Below are 27,295 nucleotides of genomic sequence, written 5' to 3' on the forward strand. Positions count from 1 at the left end.
ATGGTGAGTGGATTATCTAACTCAGAAAGCCTTCACTGGAAGGAAGCTAGAAGGAGAAGGAAAGCTCAATAAGAGGTGACTTTTGGCAGAGTTCTGGTTGCTGAAAAAAATGCATCAGCATAGTAAAACTCCATGTATTCAAAAGTGAGATACAAGCTTTGCCCATGAGATTTTATAGATCAATCTCCCAGCTTGAGCAAGCCTTTTACACGTTTTAATTGTGAAATGTTATTACTAACCATGTGCTAAATGAGTAGCTTCCAGTAAGCGTGCTAAATGAATTTTAACATGTGGAGAAAACAATTACTAATGCTACCCCATAGAAGGATAAGCACACCCCTTCTTGTGTGGCAATGTCCACTTTACCCTTCTCCATGTTTTGGCAAATTGGTAGCATCTTCTTGTTCTCCAATTTTCCATCCAAAAATAGCAAAGAGGGTTTGACCTTTGGGAGAGTACTCATCTTGTATTTTCTTGATCATCCCTCTTGTGATAGGTCCAATGGTGCTAGGCCTTCTTGTATCACCATGGCTGCCCAACTTGATGATCGGAGTCGGTCTCGCCAACCAGGTAAAGGACGTCCAAAATGTGACCACTATGGCAAGCTAGGCCACAAAATTGATAGATGTTATGCGCTTCATGGACGTCCTCCTCGACCTATAGCAATGGCTAATTCTGATCCACCTCCCCGATCACCGTCTGCAGACCATCCTACTTCATCAAATACCATAAATAACCCTTTACTCTTTCAGGAATTTCTCAGATGGTATGAGGACCGTCAGCACTCTAGTTCCACTACATCTACTTCTGTTATACGCACAGGTACTCCTTTTGTTGGTCTGACTCACTTTCCCGGATCTTGGGTCCTTGACTCAGGCGCCACCGATCATATCACTGGTAACAAGTCCTTGTTTTCTTCCTTGTCATGTCCAGTTAATTTACCCTCGGTAACAATGGCTGATGGGTCTAGAGTCTCATCTCATGGTATTGGTACTGTTCATATTTTTCCGTCCATATCCATTGATAATGTACTTTATGTCCCTGGGTCTCCTTTTAACTTATTGTCCGTAAGTTGTCTAACTCGTTCCCTTAATTGTGTTATTTCATTTACCAAAGATTCTGTTTGGTTGCAGGACCGAAGTTTGAAACACATGATTGGCATAGGATGTGAGTCTCATGGCCTATATCATCTTAGCCCTTCTCCACATGCTGGTGTAATCATGGAGTCACCATCCCTTCTTCATGCTTAGTTAGGTCATCCCAGTCTTGCCAAACTGCAGCAACTTGTTCCGAGTCTGTCCAAATTATCAAGTTTGTCGTGTGAGTCTTGTCAGTTAGGTAAACATACTCGTAGTTCCTTTCCTCGTAGTGTTTCACAACAAGCGTCATCCCCATTTTCATTGGTTCATTCTGATATTTGGGGACCTAGTCGTGTTATGTCAACTTTAGGATTTCAGTATTTTGTTACCTTTATTGATGACTATTCCAGATGTACTTGGTTGTTTCTCATGAAGAATCGTTCTGAGTTGTTTTCTATGTTTCAAACTTTTTTCAATGAAATAAAAACTCAGTTTGGGGTTTCTATTCGCACTTTACGCAGTGATAATGGCCGTGAATACCTTTCTCAACAGTTTAAACATTTTATGGCTTCTCATGGCATTCTTCACCAAACCTCATGTGCTTATACCCCTCAACAAAATGGGGTGGCTGAGCGCAAGAATAGACACCTTATTGAAACAACTTGTACCCTTCTCATTCATGGTCAAGTACCCTCACGTTTTTGGGGTGATGCTATTCTCACAGCATGTTATCTTATCAACCGCATGCCATCTTCCTTCCTAGAGAACAAAATCCCTCATTCTATCTTATTTCCTTAAGACCCTCTACATCCATTACCCCTTAGAGTTTTTGGGTCTACATGTTTTGTTCATGATTTTAGTCCTGGTCTTGATAAGTTATCTCCTAGGTCTCACAAATGTGTCTTCTTAGGATTTCCACGGTCACAAAAGGGCTATAAGTGTTTTTCCCCTTCCCTCAATCGTCATTTTATCTCTGCTGATGTCACTTTTGATGAATCTTCTTTTTACTTTACACATCTATCTTCTAGCTCTGTACCTCTCCCTGTTACTGTTGATATTCCTCTTATCTGTGATCCTCCTGGTGATGCTCCACCCATTTTGTCTCCTCCTTCTTTAGACTCTCATTCACCACAGGATCGTCCTTCACCACCACCCCTTCAGGTTTATAGTCGCCGCAATTGTCTCCCTCATGACTCACTTCCAGTGTCGCCTCCTGTGTCTTCTCCGGCTCCAGCAAATGAGTCTGACTTGCCTATTGCCCTTCTTAAAGGTATACGCTCTACCTGTAACCCTTCCCCCCATTATACTGTTCTTAGTTACCACAGATTATCTCCATCATTTTACACTTGTCTCTCATCCATTTCTTCTGTGTCAATTCCTAAATCTGTGGGTGATGCCTTAACTCATCCTGGCTGGCGTCAAGCTATGCTGGATGAATTAAGTGCTTTACAGAAAAGTGGAACTTGGGAGCTTGTCCAATTACCATCTGGAAATTTTGTTGTTGGTTGCAGGTGGGTGTATGCTATCAAGGTTGGCCCTGATGGCACAATTGATCGTCTGAAAGCTCGACTGGTTGCCAAAGGCTACACACAGATTTTTGGTTTGGATTATGGTGATACTTTTTCTCCAGTGGCAAAAATGACCTATGTTCGCCTATTCATTGCCATGGCCGCTCTTCGCCAATGGCCTCTTTACCAACTTGATGTCAAAAATGCTTTCCTGAATGGTGATTTGCATGAAGAAATTTATATGGAGCAACTGCCTGGCTTTGTTGCTAAGGGGGAGTCATCTGGATTGGTATGTCGTCTTCGCAAATCCTTATATGGCCTAAAACAATCTCCTCGGGCCTGGTTTGGTAAATTCAGCTGTGTTGTTCAACAATTTGGTATGTCTCGCAGTGAAGCGAATCATTCAGTGTTCTATCGCCACTCAAATGCTGGATGTATTTACTTAATAGTGTATGTCGATGATATTGTTCTCACAGGAAGTGACTATCTCGGCATCTCTCACATGAAACAACACCTTTGTCATCATTTTCAAACCAAAGATCTTGGCAAACTTCGGTACTTTTTGGGTATTGAAGTAGCACAATCCAATGATGGTATTGTCATATCTCAGAGGAAGTATGCGTTAGACATCTTGGAGGAAACAGGGTTAATGAACTGTAAATCTGTTGAGACACCTATGGACCCTAACATCAAACTCCTACCAAATCAGGGGGAGTCTTTCTCAGATCCTGAACGGTACAGAAGATTAGTTGGTAAATTAAACTATCTTACTGTTACGCGTCCTGACATTTCTTTCGCAGTTAGTGTGGTGAGTCAATTTCTAAACTCCCCATGTGAAGACCATTGGGATGCAGTTGTTCGCATACTGAAGTATATTAAAGGATCACCTGGAAAAGGTTTGCTATATGGCCCTAACAACGATACAAAAATCGTTTGCTATTCAGATGCTGATTGTGCTGGTTCCCCTTCTGATAGGAGGTCTACTTCTGGATATTGTGTCTCTATTGGTGGCAACCTGATGTCTTGGAAAAATAAGAAGCAAAGTGTTGTGGCAAGGTCCAGCGCAGAAGCAGAATATAGAGCTATGGCATCTACTACTTGCGAGCTTGTGTGGCTTAAACAATTACTTAATGAATTGAAATTTGGAGATGTCACTCACATGACACTTATATGTGATAATCAAGCTGCTCTTCATATTAGCTCTAACCCTGTCTTCCATGAGAGAACCAAGCACATTGAAGTTGATTGTCATTTTATTAGAGAAAAAATCATATCCGGAGATATCAAGACTGAGTTCGTTAACTCAAGCAACCAGTTGGCAGACATATTCACCAAGTCCTTACGAGGACCTAGAATTGACTATCTTTGTAACAAGCTTGGAACATATGATTTATATGCTCCAGCTTGAGGGGGAGTGTTAGATGTTAAGTTGTGTGTTTTTTTTAATTGGGCTTAACCCACTCTGTATTTAGGGTTTCTCCCTTATCTTACATTATAAATAAACTACCCTATGTGTATGCTAAACACATAAGGGAGATTTCTCCTAATCTTCTTCACTATATTCAACACTAACAATATACACATTAGGCGAATGTATACATACATTGATTATACGAGTATAACAAAAGCTATTAGATGAATCTAGCAATACATAATAAACAAGTTTGTCCAAACATCAATTTATTATAACAAAAAATACTGAATGAGTATGTTCATATATTAATTAGATAAGTCAAGAATATATTGATTAGATGAGTATAACAAATTACTAAACGAGTCCATGATTAAACAAGTTTAATAATGCACATTAGACGAGTCTGACCATACAATCATTAGACAAGTATAGCCAAAATATTAGGCAAATCATTCCACACATTGATTAAACGCGTCTAGAAATATTCATTAGAAAAGTCTATTAATATATATTAAATGAGTTTGTTCATTCATTGAATAAATGAATCTTGCAATAGACATTAAACGAGTCTACAATGCATTAATTAGATTACTATGGCCATACATTAATTAAACGTCTAATAGACATTAGATGAGCATGTCTATATACATTAGTTTGTCTATACATAAATTAGACAAGTATATTAATACACATTAGACGAGTCTAGCAATACACATTACACAAGTTTAAATATACACATTAGATGAGTCATTCATATATTTATTAGACAACTCTAGCAATATACTTTAGATAAATCTTTCCATACATAAATTAGATGAGTATATTAATACATATTAGACAAGTTTATTCATTCATTGATTAGATGAATCTTGTAATACACATTAGATGAGTTTGTTCATACATTAACTACGTGAGTATAGTGAAAAGTATTAAACGAGTTTAGAAATACAAATTATAAACGAGTTTATTCATATACTGATTAGATGAATATAACAAAAAAACATTAGATGAGTTTAGAAATACAAATTATAGACGAGTTTATTCATATACTGATTAGATGAATATAACAAAAAAACATTAGATGAGTCATTTCATACATTGAATAGATGAGTCTAAGAATACACATTAGACAGATATGTTCATACACTAATCAGACGAGTCTTGTAACACACTTTAGATGAGTTTGTCTATACACTAATTATACTAGTCTAGCAATACAATGTTAGACAAATTTGTTCATACACATATTAGATGAGTTTATTGATACACATTATACAAGTCTTGTTATATACATTAGACAAACTTGTGTTTATACTGATTATACAAGTTTAACAATATACATTAGACAAATGTATCCATATAATGATAATGAGTCTAAGAACACATATTAAATGAGTTTACAACGTACTCATTAGACAAATCTAACAATAAACATTAAATCAATATTTTCATACACTAATTTATATTTTTAACAAGTCTATTTTACATATTCTTACATATCTTTTATATTTTTAAAAAGTCTACTTTATTTTTTTACATGTTTTATCCTTTATATGTTTACAAAGTCTACTTTTATATTTTTATAAACATATTTATTTTTAGACTTATAAATTATTTTTCAAGTCAATTCTATTTAAAACTTAATTATAAACTTTAAAATATTTATTTTCTCACTTGTCATCTAAATCTTTTTTGTAATAAACACACCAACAATCATCAATAGAAACGCACAGGTTTAAAATTAGTTTTACATTAAAATTAATATTGTTCACAATATATTGTCCATTTCTTTTCTTAATTTGTTTGTTTTCTCATCAAATTTTGGTCGGACTTCCCTTTTATTAATATTGCTCAGTGGATTTGAGAATAGAAAAAGAGACGAAAGAAGAGAAATATACTCAAAATTGTTGTTTAGATTAAGGTAAAAGAATAAAAAATATAAAATACTAAGTATTAATAAAAAGAAAATAATATTTTTCTTTCCTTTTTAAACTCTTGTTAAAATAAACAAAACATTAGTTTATAATTATTTTTTAATAATAAAATATTTACATTCAGATTAGTCACTAAAGATAAATATTTAATTAAAAATAAAACTTTTAAGAACAATTATATACTAGATATATGAAAAATCATATACTAGATATATAAAATAATTGGAACATCAAAATATCTGAATTCTTACCGATAAAAATGTAACAGATTCCCATACTTATTTTCTAAATAGTTTAAAATGAGTACCATTCTCACATTAGGCATCCATCAATCAAATCTATTGTAGTAATTATAAGATGTACCCTAAGATACAGGGACTCGACCTGGTATTTTCAGGATCGATTTTCCAACATTGAAATATGAAATGACACATTTTGGAATTTTCACATTTATAATGAAATGGCACCTTTTGAGCTTAGCTCTTGCTAAAATATCACTAATCCATTGCTTTTCATCGATAACTCAGAAGCTAAATGATATTGATATGAGGTTCTGCTACAAAAAAGCACCGCACTTCTCAATCTTATCTCAATGTCCTTCTGTGAGTACCCGTCTCTCTTCCTCCTCCAACCTTGCCAGCCATTTGAATCCAAGCTCACACCCAGCTTTTGCAGCTATTTCAAACTTTTCTCTTGCCATCTCTACCGGGTCAATTGCAACACTTCCCTTACTCTTCCCTCGTCTATGAGCTGCTGCACCTCTCTTCTTACTGAACTTTGTTAACGATTCTGGAACCTCAACACCTGAGGCACAATACAGGATAATCAAAAGTTGTGCGCAATAACCACCACATCCAACCAGAAGTATCTTCCTTTGCACGGAACAAGGAATACTCAAAGGAAATCAGTCAATTATTTCAGGCACCATCAATCTTATCCCGGAATTTGACATTACTTGCTTGGATAACAACAACCTATGTTTTCTCCTTACTCATAAAAACTGCTTTTCCTCTACATTCATTTATATGGACATTCTACATGTTCTGCGGGTGCCTTATATTATGGACTCAACACTCATTCCATGTTTGGTGGAGATAATGAACAAAGATGAATAATATGGGAATTAAATCTAGTTTGGAAGAGATGATAGATACAGAATGGAAGTTGGGCAAAGATTAAAAAACAAGTAAAAAATTAGTGTTGCTGTATAAAGTAAAGGATATAATGGAAATTATATTATCCAAACGTACAATTATTTCTAGTGTCAATCAACAGAACAGACGTCACGTCCATTTTCCCAACCATTCATACCACAGAATCAGACGTCCACAGTGTTGGATAGATACTCTCCTCCCTAGGCTTGGTGTTCTCCAACCACAGCAGGTGATAAGGTTAGGAGACTCATAAGTACATGGATAGGGAGTATTTTAAATAGTTTAAAAACACTAGATGAGAAATGTATGCGCGCATCCACTTTATTTTTACTTATAATTTTTTTTATTAAACTATAAAATAATTTAGTTATTGAAATAAAAAGAATATTAATAAATTATAAAGTAAATTTCCCAAAAAGATAACTATAAAAATAAATAATTTTTATAATTTTATTATAGAGAATTCTTTTATTGTGTAAATGGTTGTTTTATTATAAATAATTATTTGAATTAAATAAAGTAGTAACTAGAAAAGAAAATCTGAAAAAAAAATTGTGTACACCAAAAAAAAGAATCCCCTTTGTTAATGGTATATAGATAATTTTATTATAGGTTATTTTATTTTATTGTATAAATGATTTTTTTATTATGAGTAATTACTTAAATTCAAAAAAGTAATGACTACAAAGATAAAACTGGAAAAAATTTACACTAAAATGAGGAATACCTTTATTAATGGTATAGATAAAATACTTGTAAAGTGGAGTACTATTTTGATTGTAAATTTTAGAAATTAAAAATTTACTTTTTTTATTTGTTAAAATATGTATAAATAACAATTTCTTAATTGGACTATTAATTCCAACAAAGTAAAGGGTGTCAACATTGAACGGCAGAGAAGCAACCATTATTAGCCCAAATCAGTCCACTCAAATTTCTGTCAAGCAAGGAAGTGAAAGACAAAGAAAGATCAAGAAGAAGCCAGGCAAGTAAATGAAGCATGAATAACGACTCAATAATGGGAATAATTTTGAATTTTAAAATTTAAATTTTCCCTTTGTCTAGTTTAAATTTCGTCCATACTTAAAAGTATTTAGATTCTACATTTACATTTCATGTTAGACACATTAAAATGTCATTAAGAGATGGTTGTAAGCTTAAATAGCCACCTCTTATTTTTGTAAGAGAAACTTTGACTATATTGAATGAAGTGAGATCTTTAGAACATTTCTAGAATTCTTTGGAGGGAGAGAGTTCTATTCTTGCTTAATTAGTTTTTATTTATTTTTTAACTAAATATTATGTCATCTAGTAAATAACCTTTAATCTCAACCATTGAATGAGCCTATAAATATCTAACAGCACTAATTCCCTGAGCCATGGTGGGATATTTATTTTACTCGTCCACGCCAGAATCCTCCAAGATCTAAAATTGAATGTTTAGATGTTGGGAAGTAGAAATGAACAAAGTAGATAAGAAATAGCGTAATGAATTCCATTTTTTTAAAGATTATTTTCTATATGAATTCTCTACCTTCCTTTCTTCGTCCTTCATTCTACCAAACAAGTAGTTGAGTATGAGATCAATTGGCAATGGCATGTTGTTCTTCTAAACATGTATCCACTCACATATCAGTACTAGTATTCAATGTACAAAAAGAAATTTAGCCTCTAAGGTAGACATTATCATTAGTAGAGCTAAAAGGGCCTACAATTGCCAATGATGTACTTACTATGACCATAAAGTCGCCCGTAACGATGATATACCACATAATTGGGTGAACGGAAGTAGAGAGTAACATAGAATGACAAAGCTTACCCTTAAGAAGAAGAGATCCACATGCTATAGCTGCCCCAGCATGGCCCTACATGAATAAAACCAGAAACCTAAGCAAACTCTTGAAACAAGCAAGTAAACATTTATCATGTTTACACGTGCATATAGCACAGACAATAAACCTCTATTTGGGTTAAACTCTTGTAGATTAATAGGGCCAAACAATTTTCAAGCACATATTCAGGTGCAATTTTTCTCTTACAATAATAAAACTTTTAAAGTGAAACATTAAGTGCTAAAATTGGCTAAACGAGGATGTATTGTCATTATAGATCATTCTGAAGTAATTAAATAAAGTCATTAGCTAGGTAAAGCCTGATCATGAGAAATATATACATGTACAGCTATGCATTCATACAGCGCCCAAGCATTTCCAACTAGATGGAGTTGGCTACGTGGATTAAACAATGCCACAAAGGTGTCATATGTCATGTCTACAGACAAATTATTGACTATAAATTTGATTTGACCATAGTTTTTCTCAGTCTCCAACTTCTAAAGATTTGGCTACTCTTAATCTACTGTCCGTATTTGGGTTTTATAAGTAGTCACGTGCCCAAATCACATTGGTCATCTTTTCTATAACAGGAGCTATGCCAGCTTCTTCCCTAATGCATCCATTCCAAATCGTATTATGTCTAGTATGTCCAGCGCCTTGATGCACAGATACGTTTAAAATACATATCAATAGTGTCAAAATGTGTCATATATGATACTTGTTTCGTCAGTGCATTTTAGTCCAGCAACTACCAACTGCAACATTCTCATCTTTGCTACATTGACCATTGAGTAGAGCGGAAGGTTGTGTCTGGCTCTTCACCGGCATAGCTGTTGCTGAGTTGATCGGGGTAGATTTTTCATTTAGGTCTAATCAATGGCATCATTTTGTTGTGGATAGGGAAAGTGTTGTTACCCAATCCACAACAAAATCTGAATATAAATTTATGGCTTTGGCCACCTATGAACTTGTGTAGATTAAGCAACTACTACTGTAGTTGAAATTTTGTGAAGTTGAGCAAATGAAACTATGTCGTGGTAATCAGATCATCTTTTATATTGTCTTCAATCCGATGCTTACAAAACCAAACACAGACTAATTGTCATTTTGTTAGTGAGAAGTTGTTGTCCAAGGAACTTAGTATTGGATTCACCAAAACAATAATAACCAATGTGAAAACATTCTAACTAAGTCTTCAAGACGACGATGAATTTAGTTTATATTTCTAAGCTTAACCATACTAGTGGAGATCTCACACCGTCTAGAAATATGACCAAATAATCTAGACCAATGAATAATGTTATGTAAGATGCAAAATTTACCTTACAAAACCAGTTTGTGAAGTTTCGTTAGACTTTATCTTTTAAGATAGTATAAAAGTTTATCCTAGTAAAATTTGTTAGATTTATCATTTTAACCACTATTGGGTCCCCCACTATTTCACACTCGAGATGTCCATTTCAGTGTAAGAGGGTGTGTTAAATTAGAGATATGGTTAAATAATATTTAAGTGGGTGCAAACCTCATTTAATAAGAAGCTTGTGATATTGAATTAGGTTTAAAGTCTATATCCTAAGACATACAATTTACATACATGCTCAAGCTCGAGAGAAGATGTTGAAATAGGTGTTATTATTTTGTTGTACAGCTTTTATAAAAGGTGTTTTTGGGTGTACTTAGTTTCTAAGGAACATAGGTTGTAGCCTTCTTCCTCTTTGAGATCTTTCTTTATATATATACATATACTTCAGCTGAGATGAAAGTCACTGATTTTTGGTCATCTCTAAATTCAAGTGTGTGAACCAAATTAACCATAACAGCATATATGATCAAATGATATCTGAGTTCCAATATATGTTGAACTCAAAGTCTAATTGACCAGACAGATGAGAAAATAGCATAAACAAATCAACAGTGAATAAAAATATAGAACCAGTTGCAAGCATTTTGTCGAAAACCAGTGGCTTAAATTTGATTAATTGGTATATAGTGCTTCTTATCACCTTCTCAGACGCTCTGTGGAAACACCACAATGCAGAAGCAATATCTTTCTTGACACAGTCGCCTGTCAAATATACAGCACCCAAAAGGTATAGAGCACCTGGATGCAACTAGAACATAGCACAGTCCAACTAAGGTTTAGATGAACATTATTAAATCATGGTAAGAAGACACCTTCCATAAAGTCACGTACCTGGTCCACAGCTTTCTCCAAATAATTAAATGCTTGTTGATCAGAGTGGACATAATCATTCTGTCTCCAAAATTATTTTTTTGAGAAAACATTTTAGTAAAAAAAAAAAAAAAAATAGGGTTCTCTGGATCTTCATGTTTCCAATGTATCGAATAATGTAAATATGAAAAAAAAAACTTAGGATTGAAGAAGATTACATGGTAGAAATTTCCAATCATACTTCGTAAAAATCTAATAGATCATGCAAAACAAACTATGCATACATACTCTGTATATACATACATACATACATACATACACACATAATATATATATATATATATATATATATATATATATATATATATATAAAAGATGAGAAAATATAGTTATGTATAAAAAATCATAAAACATTAATATATAATTTCACTTCTGTATATCCAAATTGAGAAATATTTCTTGAATATTATTGAAAACAAACAGGAATAGTATAAATCACATTCCTTTCTAGAAATTATCCAGAAAGAGGACAATTTCTATTTTTGGTTCATTAAGGGTTTTATCTCATATTATACACGGTTTTGTCTTATGTATCAAGATCAGATCAATAAATTAAAGAAGTGGTGCTCTATAATCAGGCAGAAAAGAAACAAGAAACTAATAGTAATTCACCATTATGATTACATTATATTGCTGTCAGGCCATTTTTTCTGCACTTTAGCCTATCATCACTCTCCCCAAGCCAATATATCTCATTTATTAACCACAAAAAACAAAATTCAAAATTCAAATCTGAACTCTGCAAATAGTATTGATAGTCGTTAAGTGAGTCAAGAAAGAATCAACAAATGGTTATAATCATAAACTCAAAGTTAGCAAAGCTTGCAACATATATACTTTATCAATTTCATCACAATATAAAGGTTAAGAGTGCCCTCACCTCAACTCTTAAATGACAACCCAATGCATACTGTGCATCAGGATCACCCATTTCTGCTGCTTCTACCAACAATGCAGCACCTCTGTTTGCATGGGCAAAGGGAAAATTTGATCATGAATTCATGGTAGATAGAACTGGAAATATATTTTTATTTGACTTCAATAAAACAATCAAACAAAACAACTCAAAATAGTCATCACTGATCAGTGGATAGGTCCACTACACAGTCAACAGAAACTGTTTAAAAAATTATTAAAAAACACATTAGATAATAAAACTTCAAAAGTGACACAGGACATTCAGCATTGATGACAAAAAGGAAAAAATTAAAAGAGAATTTCTTAAAATCTGTTTCGTTATACTATGCAAAATGAGCTTTATAATGAATTAAGGCATTCCTTTCCAACTCTAATGTTTACTTGGCCTTTGTGGATAGTTACTCAGCTAGGTTCACATTGGAAAGTAGCCTGACTTGAACAATTTTCTAGAGAATCATAGGCTCCGTGCTTATTAATTTAAAATAAGTAGTAGAAATAGAATAGTGGCATAGGAATTCTGCACTTAATGGAGTACATCAAGAGCAGGAAGAGAAAAGACACATACACAGCTTTATTAGCTCCTGGAACATGGTACTTCATATGCAATCTGGACAACCAATACCTAGCATGGGTATTGGTGTTATCAGCTTCCAAAGCAAGCTCAAAATTCTCCTTAGCTGTCTAACATTGTACCTCAAATAAGTAACTTATTTGTTTCTCTTGTATGAAATCTCAAATAAAGAAGCAAATAGCTACAGGTTGATAAAGCACTCATTACCCTGAGAAGAGGAATGAGGCGCTTATCATTGAGCTCGCAATAATCTATCACTCTATCAACCTCCTTCAAAGCATTCCAGCCTTTAGCAATGAATTCCAATGCTTTCTTATTCCTGCTATGCAATGCTCTCTGAAAAATTTCAAAACCCATGAGATAAGCATAGATTTTGAAACAGGACATTAGTACAGTAAAACACAATAATATGCCTGTTGATTGAATTGGAAAGGAGAAACGGTGGATGATTTTTGAATGAATCTAGCCAATAATGCCCTTGGCAGCATCTTCTCTCTCAAAAACAATGAAACTGTCAACTGGGCTTTGAATGGAACAGGCTCCTTCTGTCCCACAACTTACAAACTGCATAGACATAAACATGTTCACATGAGTCATGTTTTCCATAAATAGGTTAAACAAATAGAAATAAAGGGCCTTACATTGAAATTATAAAACACATTCATTAGTCAAATTACATTTTACACCCTATTGACAACACAAGTAGCATTTTACTTTATATGCATTACTAGGTCTAACACAAGGTGCAAAGTTCACACCTTTGATAATTAATACCCTTCTTTGGTTTTGTTTGATCAAAGTATCAACACTGCCCATGCTCAAATCTAAATCACGTCATAATAGCAGCCACCATTTTTACAAAGAAAAGAACATTACACAACAATATATATCCTTTTCATGGGTTGTGTAACATCCCAATTCCAGGAGTCACTCAAAAGCATCAAAATCTAAAATTTTTTCTAAGACAAAGTTGAAAATTTCGAAAGAATTTAATTTATTACAACTTTAAAACTCCAATATTCATACACCAAAATAGATTAAAACGTCAAATTAAACTTATAAAGAAATTCCTTTCATACAACTCAAAGGAATCTTTAATCTCCTCAAAGCACATCCCCTCTCGCATCATATATTCCAATCCATCGGCTTCAACATTCCTATATGCTCCCGTACAACACACACACATCATACGATCATCGCATCAAACACACAGAAAACATGGGCGAGCTAATGAATCAATTGCAATAATAATGGTAATAACATCATCAAATATAACAATAACCCATTCACTTTACTTTCATCTCAATGATCGCATATCATCCATCATCAGATCACACAGACGTCACTCAATGTATAAAGTCACACAGACTACAATCACAAAGACTAATGTCAGAGGTCTATTGTCACACAGACTAAGATCACATAGACCAACATCCCTACAAGGTGGTTGAGTAGTCCGACACACATAGTTAAGGACTTGTTCCTCTTAAAGAGCCAACAACTTTCCTCTCGTTAACGGTCACACAGACTAGAGAGTACGGTACTCAAACCTACTCTTATTGTCTCACACAGTCTGAAGAGTGCTCCTTCCCAACACACAGGAAAAATAGAGACCCTGATATTAAGGGAAACTCATCCTATACCACTTCCTATTCTTGAATACATCAAGAATAGCTCTCAATTTATTTCATCTCTCACTATCTACAATTTAACATAGCCAAATCACTTTTATTGACTAAACTATAAGGTTTAGTATCACATCAACCAAACATTCATATAACCGTGTAACTACATCAATAATAATAATATAACATTCTCAACACACCTTTACCGTCAAAGCTACAACATAAACACAACCACACAGTCACAGCCTTTCACAGTGTATAATAAACCTCCAATTTCCATCATCCGAGTGTTTCCCAATTTTAAACCATTTTTCCACAAGCCCCAGGTTCAATTTATATTACAATTATTCCATTATAATACACAGGCCGCCACTTATAATATCATAAGCTGCCATAACCAATTATGTTTATAAAAACCTGACACCATCATTTATGATTTCAACATTATAACTCGAAGGACCCCACTTTTAATACCATAAACCACCCTAAACAAACTTCATCTATAGAATCCCGAAACCATTCTTTATGATTCCAACATCCAGAGAAAAAAAAAACTATACTCTCCTAATTGAAACCATTCTACACCACACATAATTAACTAATAAAATAATTCATTACAGTACCCAAATCATTCACGCACTTAAAAAAAACAAGCCTATATGACTAATTTTGTTTCAAATTAGATTTCTTTTCTTACTCCAATTCTTACAACTTTCTCCTTACGCTCACAGGCCCATATCATTACTTAAAATTATATATTCATGCATTAATTATGCCTAAACATTAACTAACGTTAACTAACTTTATCTAGCATATAAACTAATCTTTAACATATTATACCATTATAATTCTAATCCATAAAATTAGCATCCTACATGTAATAACAGGGAATTTCACTTGGTAATATACACCACTCAAAATAAACAACCATTTCCATAATTTTATTATTACCGTTCATTGTTTTAACATCTGCACACCTTGAAAGTAACCTAGATACAAGCAACATACTCAACTACCATGAACCAATTCACCCTAATATCAGATTAAAAGCCTTAAACACCTCAAATCAAACCCACGTGACCGAACAAATTTAGAATTGATCTTAACAGCAGTTAACTATCTCACCATAAACTTTCATTCTCTTATTAAATAGTTCAAACAAATTAACAAATAGGTTTAATCTCATTACCCCAATATGATACATTCATGCATCAGTATTTAACATTCCTACACATTAACTTAGTCCCTAAAACCACATGCTTATGACCATATTACAGAAACATCTCTGCATCTTTATTTCCTAAATAAGCCTTGCAACTACACCATTTGCACTACTTAGTTACATTCAAACTTTTCATCACAGCAGCTAAGAGTAAAACCAAATTCAATAATCACTAGCCATCATACAATATTCTAAACTCAAAAGATATAAATTTTAACTTTATTTCAACAAACTCAAACTAGATTCCCTTCATCAATTAATAGCGCCTAGCTCTCAATTAGTTCAAATACTACATCCAGACAAATTCCAAATGCCAAACCATTATAAACTATCCCAACCTAGTTTTACTTAACAAACATAGATATTGCAAAATATAGACAAGCTTTCAATAACTCTTTAAGACTTGGATTCTGCCACACAATTATAGGTGCATAGATTACTATCTTTAATTCATTTCACGCTCCAGACCGAATAATATCCTTAATTTAACACTTATATCATCATTCTTTCCACCCTTATTCCAATTTCAGAATTCATCATTAATTTCAAGCAATACCCAATTCCCAATTCAACCCAACCACCTTTCATCCTTCTTCATTGAAACCAGCCATATCATTTAATATACTACCGCACCCAATTGTTTAGTGGTTTATAACATTGAGAAGATTCCATGAGTTACCAACATACATTACCATTTTAATCACAACCTATGCAACATTCCCAATCCCACAAGATAATACTAATTCAAATATAGTATTCATTCTTACAGTCATAACAGGGTATTCACTATTTCTAATTCATACTAGAATATATGTGAATTCCTATTTTACCATAACTCTGTACACAATTTTCCAGATTATGATAGAATAACTCAAAGTTAACATCAAATGCCTCCAAACAGAAATTCCTACAACCCTCATCCCATGTAATTCACGTCATTAAGTTTCCAGAAAAAAAAAACCCAATTTGACGAAATAAAAACCCCAAATCAAGAATACCAATTTCACAACCAATACAACTGACTCAACAAGAAGAGAATAGCTCCCCATACCTGGCCAATTGTTCCTTTCACTCAACAACCTGAAATGCTACACTCCTACGAACTCCAAACTCCACACTTCTCAGCTCTCTCTCAAACCCTCACTCTCAAACTTCATAGAATCGTTTGTTTTTGGTGTCTCTACCATTCTCCCATTCGCCCCTATTTATAGGTTCTTCGCACAACCCCAAAAGAAAGACTCTAACCCTAAAATTAACTCCATGAACCTCGGATTCTTCTTCTCCATTACTCACCTTGAAACCGTGCTTTTCCCTCTTTTAATTCTCCTTGTCCGTTATTCTTCAAGGCATAGGATTCCCTTCCTCTAGGGTTTCAAAAAACAAAGAAGAAAAGAGAAGGGAGAAGAGGGAAAACGAGATAACCAAAAGAGAGGAAATGAAACTCCCAAATCTGACCCTGTCTACCTTTCTTTGCTTATGGGGTTCGTAATTTTGGCCCAAAACAAAAGTCTGATGCAAAAAAATAAAAATGCAGCAAAACAAAAAAATAAAGAAAATAACAGTTTTGCTTCTAACTAGTTCCGAACACAAGCACACCAACAACATAGCACATTGCCACTAAGCTAAGCTCACTTTGCTGATATTATACTCATTTAATATCTATTTAACAATCAACAAGGTCTTACATTCCCCAACTTCAAAAATTTTCACCCTCGAAAATTGAGTTACCTACATAAGCATTCCAATATCCTAAATTCTCTTATCTCTCAATTAGAAACATTTCCCATCAAAACTTCTCCATGTTCAACCATCACATACCACAACAATAGCTACATTATAGTCATCCAAGAATCAATATTTGGCTAGCCGAAAGCAACAAAATAACTCAGAACATAACCCAACACACCTAACATTATAAACAGCCACAAAAAGAAAAAACCATTAACTCCGTTTTAGTCCAAACTGGTTTTTAATTCAAGGTTATACACATTTCTCTGTCATATACAATCTTGCATCAACAACCAAGGTTTACAAATGACAATAATCCACTCTAACAGGTGTAAACAATACTAGCCATACAATACAAATGAATCCAACACATCATCAAGTTATCTATACTATTAAACCCGTACTCATAAGCATTACTAATCATATTAACTCATTACTTCACAGTTCAAACAAACTTAATATTTATTTTTCAACGGCAGGCATCAATACAACAACGTCAATCAATGTGGACAGTAGCAACTCACAGTTCTAACCTACTTTCATCATTCAAACAAAGTTTAATCCATTCCAAATATATTTCTCAGTCAATTAAACTTACTTAACAACAACCCAAAGTCCAGAGAAGTCTGAATTTTCTTAACTGGGACCAGAACATTACTACACATCAGCAAGTGAGTTCATAACAATTTCAGGATTCCAAACAGCCAGTTTGTAGATACGAAATGCTCATAGTAACAACTTTTAAATCATTCAAACAGTTTTCCCAACCATCATGCCTAAACTATACCAAATTAAATGACAATCATGTCACAAACACAACATAACAGATACACATCTCTTTTATAATACCCATTACAGCTTAATAATTAAAATTGGCCAACAGGACTCTTTTATGCAAGACAAGTGATTCACATTGGATATGACCTCCCTTATGTCTATCAACTTTTATTCACTCAAATAACACAACATACTTGCGGATTCAAGTTCTAAAACAAAAATCTGGCAGAAATCATCATAACCAAACCATGAATTATGAATCAATCTAACCACATCAAGCATCCCAACTATTTATAACCAAATAAGTACCTGCTTTAATTTACCACTTATTTCACTCAAAACACATTGTAAAATTTACTAATCTTTACCATATAAAATCCAGCACCTTAATAACTAACTAGGAACACCATTTAATTCTCTACCTACACCAAATTCAAGCCTAAAATGTAACCATACAACAACACCAGGTTTTCTTCCTCTATATGCTAAAAAAAAATTGTCCCCACATCTATAGCTTTCACATGTAACAAAATTTCCTTTTAATGAACAACAACTCCACATCACCAAGGTTCGTTATATCATGCATTTCAAAAGGAAGAATTATGGCTAACGTGAATGCACTGAACAGACCAGTCACCTCCATAATCCAATCATAAAAATAATCCTCATGGTCCTACATCTTTCTCCAACATTATATCTTAAAACATAAAAATTCTAAGACTTTACTTTTCCTTTGCATCAACTTCTAAGGTGTTGAGGAACCAACAAACCATGAAAACAGCCAAGAGAGATGCAATACGTTAGTTTTTCCACCACCATACAATCCTCAAAATCAATTCCTAGCAGCTGGACAGTAGCATAGTTAAGCCATTTAACACCTAAGACAAAATCTGCACAACATTAATTCATCCTACAATCATAATTTACGTTTACACCATGGTCTTCTTCACTTTTTATGTTTGTCTATAAAAAAGAAAACTTTAGGATCTCATGTTGATAGCAACCTTTGAACCAACCACTAACCATACTCAAGGCAACAAGTGTTGCACGTTCCAGAGAAGTCTTTCTTCTCATGCACTTAATCTAATTTCATTCAGCTACTGCATATAAATTCTTTTTTCCTATCTAGAAACATCACTAACCCAACCTCTTACCATGCATCCACTTCCAAGAATTTACTCATTGTTTTAATGGTTGTAACACCCAAACTTTTTACTGTTGGAACAACCAACTACAAACATAAAACAACACATAAAACCCTGCACCATGATCTCATATTTATGTGAGTTCTCTAAGAAAATATTTCAAGACTTAGACCACTTAAATAACCAAGATTCTGCATCATAAAATGTATAACATGACATGCCTTCATTCTTTCATTTAATTAATGTATTGCTTCTACGTAGCAATTAAAAGATCTGGTCCATATGTGTCCCACGGTCCTACTTCTCTCCTTTTTATTTTTCTATACCTATCTAACAATCTACAACGAAACCAATGTGCACTTAAATTTTAAATAGCCAAAACAGCCCCCACAACACTAGTTTTACAGGTCACAACTCCACATCAAGACTTACTCATTACGTAAACAATTCCAATAAACTCACTCATATATCAACTTAAAACAAAACCCATTGACTACTGAAATAGAACCAATTGCATTCATAAACCAATCCAAGAAAGCCCTTCACGATCCTAAACTTCTTTCAAATCAGTTTTCAAAATATAAAAAAACAAAAAACTTTTATTCCTAACCTGTTATACAAATTTACACCTACATTGTATATATTAAACCTAGAAACTTAAAAAATCCAGAAACCAATGACAATGACGGCACAGTGACACAGAAATTAGACAACAAGATGCAAGTGACTCCGGATCACAAGAAGCACCAATGCCAACCAATTGACTGATGTGGCGCCACCAACATCAGAAATAATAGGTATTTAAACAGTAAACCCTAATGGGTGTATGAACTACTTTAATCGAATGACAGAAGTGTTACCTTGGCAATTTGACAAAGAGTTAGGTTGTGGCCATGGGGAGGCAGAACGCACGGGTGGGCGATGAACTTGACAGTCACGACGACCTTGCTGATCACTGCGAGCTTAGAGGTGGCGAGCTTGAATGCAAGACAAGCATCAATTGGCTATGGAACTGATGAGACCGTTTGGCGCGATAAGCACCACCAGAGTACGGGAACAAAGGGCATTTAGTTTGGAAATGAAAATTACACTAAAAAACTTTCTAACTACACCTCCACTATCATCATCAATATTTACTTTTCCCCAATCGTATTTATGCTCCGCGTTTTATATTTTTCACTGACTGTATATTGATGAAAAATGTTATATTATTATTCCCCAGAATTTACTAATGTTATATTATTGTTCCCCAAAATTTACTAATTATCTTATGAATGTGTTCCTTCAGGAGCAGGCAAGTTTTCAAAAAAACATTTTATTCCATTACTATAAAACTTACCTATAGAAAATATATGTGTATAATATAAAGGCTTAATACCTCTTTTGGTCCCTAGAAAGAGGGGGATTGTTTAAAGTGATCCTACCTTTTTTAAAAAGTTCAAAGTAGTCCTAACTTGTGAAAAATTGGGTCAAGTTAATCCTTTTTAGTTACGGCGTCAAAATTTTAACGGTAGAACTGCCTCGTTGGCCAAAACTTAATGAGTTGTCCATTTTTTGTGATTGCGTGGCACTGAAGTTAAATGACGTGTTCAGCGAGAGGGAGAGGAAGAGGGAGCGTGCGAGAGGACGGGGACTGGGAGGCTAACGAGCTCTTCGGCGAAGTGAAGAACCCATTCGGCAACTGTTGCGGAAAGATGATGGAGCTCGTCCTGAGTGGTGATACGTTGTGTGTAACCTCCAACGATGGCAGTGGAATGGATAGCAACCCAAATCTTGCAATTTGGGAGGGAAGGGGCTTCTTGCAGCGAAAACCACGGCAGCCAACAAGGACAAGACAAAGACAAGAAACGACCTATTTCTCGCTCATCTCGTGCAGGAATCCAGGTTTTTTTTTCCCCTTTTCCTTTTTCTCTATGTTATTTAAAGTCTTCTACTTTCTCTATTTTCAATTTTGAAACCTTCGTCACTCTATTTCTTCCCTCTTTGTTTGCTTTTGTTTTGCCTTAAAGCACTAAGGTTAGGGTTGATAGATGTGAAATTTTCTGATTCACCCACATGCAGTTTAACTATTATTAAGTATGAACATGCTTATGGAACATTTTATACAAAAGGTTTAAGCACCATATATGTATATACATTTAAAATATATATACTTTTGTGTTTGTCAGACCATGGATTTGTTGCTTTAGATGCTAGGTATTTGTCCTTTGTATGAGTGTATATGGTTTCATTTTTGAGTGAATAATCTATCCATTCTTGTTCACTCATACATACACATACATAATCTGCAACTTATTTTTGATTTTTAAGTTTCTGGGTTAGATTTATTTGAAGTGTTCTTAAAGTTTAATTTTTTGTACATTAAGTTATGTAAAGTTTGTTACCTTTTACTGTAACAGATCTGAAAGTCATACTTATTATGACATTTGATTAATTGAAAATGTAATTTTTTCATACTAAGTGGGTACCCATATGTGTTTTTATATATTTTTGTAACTCTTTTATGTGTTTGGAAATATAGTTTCCTGTGGGTCATATCCATAGACAGCTGAAACAAAGGGTCCAGGCCAATGGACGTGTTGGGGCCACTGCTGCAGTATACTTGGCCTCAATTCTTGAGTATCTGACTGCTGAGGTTCTTGAACTGGCATTTGATTTCGACGGCGGTGGCATCAATGACCGCCATGGCTGTGCGAGATTGAAGATGGAGGTTGGGTTTCCTGATTACACCTGTAATGCTCTTAAGGAGATTCTTCATGGCAGAGTTATCATAAAGCTTGGATCCATGGTCGGAAACCCCAACGACCTTGATGACCAACCACCTGGGGCTTCTCTCAGCATAGAAGGCCTTGTAATGGGCGTCGGGGGAAGCCAACTCTTCGTCAAGCACTACGCCCACATTCAGCCGATTTGGTTTTTGTAGGTTCTCGGTGGATGAGGCTCGATTTGGCCAACCCTTAGTGGTGGTCTGAGGTGTTGACGATGGCGATTTGTGGCTCAACGTTTCTAGAGATGAAGCTGATGTGACAAACAATTTGTATTTTTAAAATTCAAAATTGACACGTATTATTCCACGTATGAGAAAAATAGGACAACTCATTAAGTTTTGGCCAACGAGGCAGCTCTACCGTTAAAATTTTGACACCGTAACTGAAAAGGATTAACTTGACTCGATTTTTCACAAGTTGGGACCACTTTGAACTTTTCTAAAAAGGTAGGACCACTTTGAACAATCCCCCTCTTTCTAGGGACCAAAAGAGGTATTAGGCCTAATATAAACTATCCATTCTGTATTAAATTTCTCTCCTAGAGTACAGTGATTATATTTCAACATTTTGATTTTATATACATATGTGTGTGTGAAAAAAGACATATTTGACATTTTTATATTTTAAAAAGTAAATTAAAAGAGTGATTAAAAGAAATAAAGAATTGGTTGTGCTATGTTGAACATGCTTTTGTATTGGGTTTATTTCCTATTTATTGTGGTGTCATGTATAGTGGATTACACATTCTATCATTTCAGATGTGCCACCTATAATGACAACTAGATCGATTATTTAAGATGAGTTTTCTTAAATATAAAAAAAAATAACTCGAAAAACATAACATAGAAAAGGAAAAAGTAATGTGTACATTTTTGGTATTTCTCGAATTGTATCCCTAGTATTTACGAGGAACACATCCAACAACAAATTTCTTACATCATAATCAATAAAAAAAATGACAAGTGTAAAGAAAGAAAATCTTGACAATTTTCATAATTACAAAAGATTTTTATTTAGTCTCTAGATGATAAGTGTTTTTTTCTTTTACCATTATCGATTTTAGTATTGTTTCAGTTGAATTGGTCCGAGAGTCGGTCGTCCTTCCTTACTCTACTCTCTTTTGATCTTCAATCCTCTTCGAAAACGCGATCCACTCCAATGAATTGTTGACCTACAAAAGACACTCTGACGCTCAAGTCAAATATGTTTCATAAAGAGGTCTATATTTTATTGGGATCGTAAAAGATGATTGTACCTAACATCAGTTGTATTATTTATAGAGTTTGTGGCAGTCAAGTCCATTGATAAGTTATCAGTATATTTTTAGGGAATCAAACTCAATGATCAATAATTAATATTGTATATTTGTAATAATTAATACCGTATATTTGTAAAGCGTAAGGTAATCTAACCTATTAATACCTGATAATTTCCCATGAATGATCATTAACTCCGATCGGTATATTTCATATACATAAGCCCCCAAGCCCAAGCAAGCTCTTTTATTCGAAAGAGGTGCGTAGGGATTATTATGAGTTTTAAAAGAGGTCGCTCACGTTGTATTTAGGGAGTCTATCTTCGATGCTTTAAGTCTTCATAACTCTCTGTACCGAGCGGCGAACTCTAGGAGTTCTCTTTGGATCTGTTCCCTAGACTGAACAGAAAATGCTAAGAGTTCTCTTTGACACTTTTTCCTAAGAGATTTTCACTCCAAAAAATATGCTTTTAAATAAAATAAAGTAAACGCTTCAATATTTTATAATTTATTTTTATAATGAAAAGGCATTGGAACCTGACAAAGCTAAACTTGTTGAGTAGTTGACTGATAAGAGTTCTTTTTCGAACTTCCTGCGTTGAGCGAGGATTTCTGAAGCCCTTTTTCGGACTTCCCTCGAGCAGCTTGCGGCAGGAGTTATTTTTCTAACTTCCTGCGTTGAGCGGGGATTTCTGAAGTCATTTTTCTGACTTCCCCCGAGCGATCTTGAGGCAGGAGTCATTTTTCTGACTTCCTGCGTTGAGTGGGGATTTCTGAGGTCATTTTTTCTGACTTCTCCCCGAGCTTTCTGAGGTCATTTTTCTGACTTCTTGCGTTGAGCGGGGATTTCTGAAGTCATTTTTTCTGACTTCCCCCCGAGCGGTCTTGAGGCAGGAGTCATTTTTCTGACTTCCTGCGTTGAGTGGGGATTTCTGAGGTCATTTTTTCTGACTTCTCCCCGAGCGGTCTTGAGGCAGGAGTCAATTTTCTGACTTCCTGCGTTGAGCGGGAATTTCTGAGGTCATTTTTCTGACTTCCCCCCAAGCGGCTTGAGGTAGGAGTCATTTTTCTGACTTCCTGCATTGAGCGGGGATTTCTGAAGTCATTTTTTTGATTTCCCCCGAGCGGCCATTATAACCTGACACAGTTGAAGGTAGGTCTGAATCTTTCTGCACATGATATCTTATAATTTAAAATTAAGAGTTGGTAGAACTTGACCAAGTTGAGGTCTGAACCTTCTTGCACATAATATTTTATATTTTATAATTTAAAACTAAGAGTGGGTAGAACCTGACAAAGTTGAACACATTTCTGAACCATCATGTGCATAATATTTTATAATTTATAATTTAAAATTAAGAGTTGGTAGAACCTGACAAGGTTGAATGCATTTCTGAACCATCCTATGTATAATATTTTATAATTTATAATTTAAAATTAAGAGTTGGTAGAACCTGACCAGGTTGAACGCATCTATTAACTATCCTGTGCATAATATTTTATAATTTAAAATTAAGAGTTGGTAGAACCTGACAAGGTTGAACGCAGCTCTCAACCATCCTGTGCATAATATTTTATATTTTAAAATTAAGAGTGGGTGTTGAACACATTTATGAACCATCCTGTGCATAATATTTTATAATTTATAATTTAAAAGTAAGAGTCGGTAGAACCTGACAAGATTGAACGCATTTCTGAACCATCCTATGCATAATATTTTATAATTTAAAACTAAGAGTTGGGACAAGGTTTAACGCATCTCTGAATCGTGCTGTGCATCATATTTTATAATTTAAAATTAAGAGTGGGTAGAACCTGACCAAGTTGAAAGCATTTTTGAACCATTCTGTGGATAATATTTTATAATTTATAATTTAAAATTAAGAGTCAAGGTTGAACGCATTTCTGAACTATCCTGTGCATAATATTTTATAATTTATAATTTAAAATTAAGAGTTGGTAGAACCTGTCAAGGTTGAACGCAGCTCTGAACCTTTTTGGAAAGGATATTTTTACTTACAAAAATATGAGTTAAACAAAATAGTGGAACCTAACAAGGTTGAACATAAGACTGAACCTTTCTGTAAAGGATATTTTTACTCAAAAATATGAGTTAAATAAAATAAATGCTTTAATATATTATAATTTATAAATTATAATAAAAAATGAAACCTGACAAGCTTGAACGGAAGACTGAACCTTCTTGTGGAGAATATTTTTACTCACAAAAATATGAGTTAAACAAAATAAAAATTATAAATTATAATAAAAAGTATTGTAACCTCACAAGGTTGGATGTAGGGCTGAACGTTCCTGAAAGTTCTCAAAACAAAAGACATGCCTTTAGAAATTATTATGGAATTTTGTACTCTTGTTGCAAAACCTGGTATTGATCCGAAGTAGCAATGTCGAGGCCGAGCGCACGTCTACACGTCTGGTTCCTCGTGGTTTCATGGGGATGTCGTTTGACCCCACGGTGGGCGCCAAAATGTTTCGGTTGAATTGGTCCGAGAGTGGGTCGTCCTTCCTTGCTCTGCTCTCTTTTGCTCAAGTCAGATATGTTTCATAAAGAAGTCTATATTTTATTGGGATCGTAAAAGATGATTGTACCTGACATCAGTTGTAGTATTTATAAAGTTTGTGGCAGTCAAGTCCATTGATTAGTTATCAGTATATTTTTAGGGAATCAAACCCAATAATCAATAATTAATATCGTATATTTGTAAAGTGTAAGGTAATCTGACCTATTAATACCTGATAATTGCCCATGAATGTCCATTAACTCCGATCGGTATATTTCATATAATACATGTATAAATGTCTGATAATCGACAAAATGTAGTAGGAAAAAGTCTTAATAGATTTAATAGACCGTGTTGATTATTTTTTCTCACAAAATAACAATTTAATTTGATATATTTTGTTCATTCATGGAAAATAAGATTTGTTACAATATGTATGTAATATATGTTGATTGTTACAATATGTATGTAATATATGTTGGTTGTCACAATATGTATGTAATATATGTTGGTTGTCACAATATAGGAATGCAAGTGTCTTGAAAGAGATTTCGAGATCTTGTAAAAGAAAAGTTAACCATTGAATTTCACATGTCATTGATCTATATTTAGCTTCACAAAAACTTCTTGATACGATGTTTTGTTTCTTAGACTTCTAAAATAGTAAGAAAGAGTCAAGATATACACCATAACATGTGATTGATATTCTAATATATATATATATATATATATATATATATATATATATATATATATATATATATATATATATATATAGATAGATATAGACATGAAGCCTAATCATTACTTTAACTGAAGAGAACAATTTGAAGGAAAATACAAACCGAGACATTCTTCACACTTCGTAGAATTCTCAAGGTTGCATAATAATGAGTAAAGGTTAGATACAGGCATCCAATGAGATGTCTATAAGCTAGAACATCATGGAAAAATTTCCTGTAGTAGATGAAATTTTCTTGGCATTATCGATAGGAGTGGACGTTGGTCTACAACCTAAAAGACATGCTTCAGCCAACAATTCTAACGCATGTTTCCTCTAATTTATCCATATTCCTTTCTTCAATCTTGTTATCTTAAAAAACATTCTCAGTATTTCTCTCTTCTCTTTACAGTGCAATATTGTACTCATTAAGTTTTGGTAGAAATAGCAATTGAGCTTGGACTTTATATTGCTCTGACGTTAGTCAAGGAGTGACAATATCTATGCTTTGTCAAAATGGCTAAACCCATGCAAATTCATGGTAGTCATCTTTACTTTTATTTGTGTTAGGAAATTCAAATGCCAATTTAAGTTTAAATATATAAGAAAGTTCAAAATTATATAAATAAATAAAGATTCATAAATTTATTGTATTAAAATGTTAAATTAGATATAATATCAATCTTTAATGTACATTAAAATATGTTTGATTGTTAATGTATCTTATAAATTCTCTCTAAAGACTCATATTGAAAACAATTAAAAGAAAAAGGTTCATACGTGAAAAAATCTTCCTAATAAACTAAGGAATTAAGATAATAACATGTGTTTTCTTTCTTTTTTTTAAAAACGATATTATTATTGTACGAGGAATAAGATTTTTAAA

General features: G+C 33.8%; 2 protein-coding genes across 2 annotated transcripts; one reads left to right on the forward strand and one right to left on the reverse strand.

The window, feature by feature from the left end:
* Positions 1-6,157: 6,157 nt before the first annotated feature.
* LOC108338897 (uncharacterized) lies at positions 6,158-20,274 on the reverse strand. Its single transcript, XM_017575999.2, has 9 exons — positions 20,004-20,274; positions 13,060-13,210; positions 12,854-12,982; positions 12,641-12,756; positions 12,038-12,119; positions 11,119-11,178; positions 10,928-11,035; positions 8,909-8,954; positions 6,158-6,739 (listed from the first exon to the last, which is right to left on the reverse strand). Exons 2-9 carry the CDS (start codon positions 13,132-13,134, stop codon positions 6,525-6,527), a joined length of 831 nt encoding a protein of 276 aa, XP_017431488.1. The 5' UTR covers positions 13,135-13,210; positions 20,004-20,274; the 3' UTR covers positions 6,158-6,524.
* Positions 20,275-20,747: 473 nt separating this feature from the next.
* Positions 20,748-22,406, forward strand: LOC108339495 (uncharacterized). The gene is made up of 2 exons (XM_017576625.2): positions 20,748-21,027; positions 21,665-22,406. The coding sequence occupies exons 1-2, from the start codon at positions 20,887-20,889 to the stop codon at positions 22,064-22,066; spliced, it is 543 nt and encodes a 180-aa protein (XP_017432114.1). The 5' UTR covers positions 20,748-20,886; the 3' UTR covers positions 22,067-22,406.
* The last annotated feature ends 4,889 nt before the right edge of the window (positions 22,407-27,295 follow it).

This window comes from Vigna angularis, chromosome 1, assembly GCF_016808095.1.
Source record: "Vigna angularis cultivar LongXiaoDou No.4 chromosome 1, ASM1680809v1, whole genome shotgun sequence".
In the NCBI taxonomy this organism is placed as follows: domain Eukaryota; kingdom Viridiplantae; phylum Streptophyta; class Magnoliopsida; order Fabales; family Fabaceae; genus Vigna; species Vigna angularis.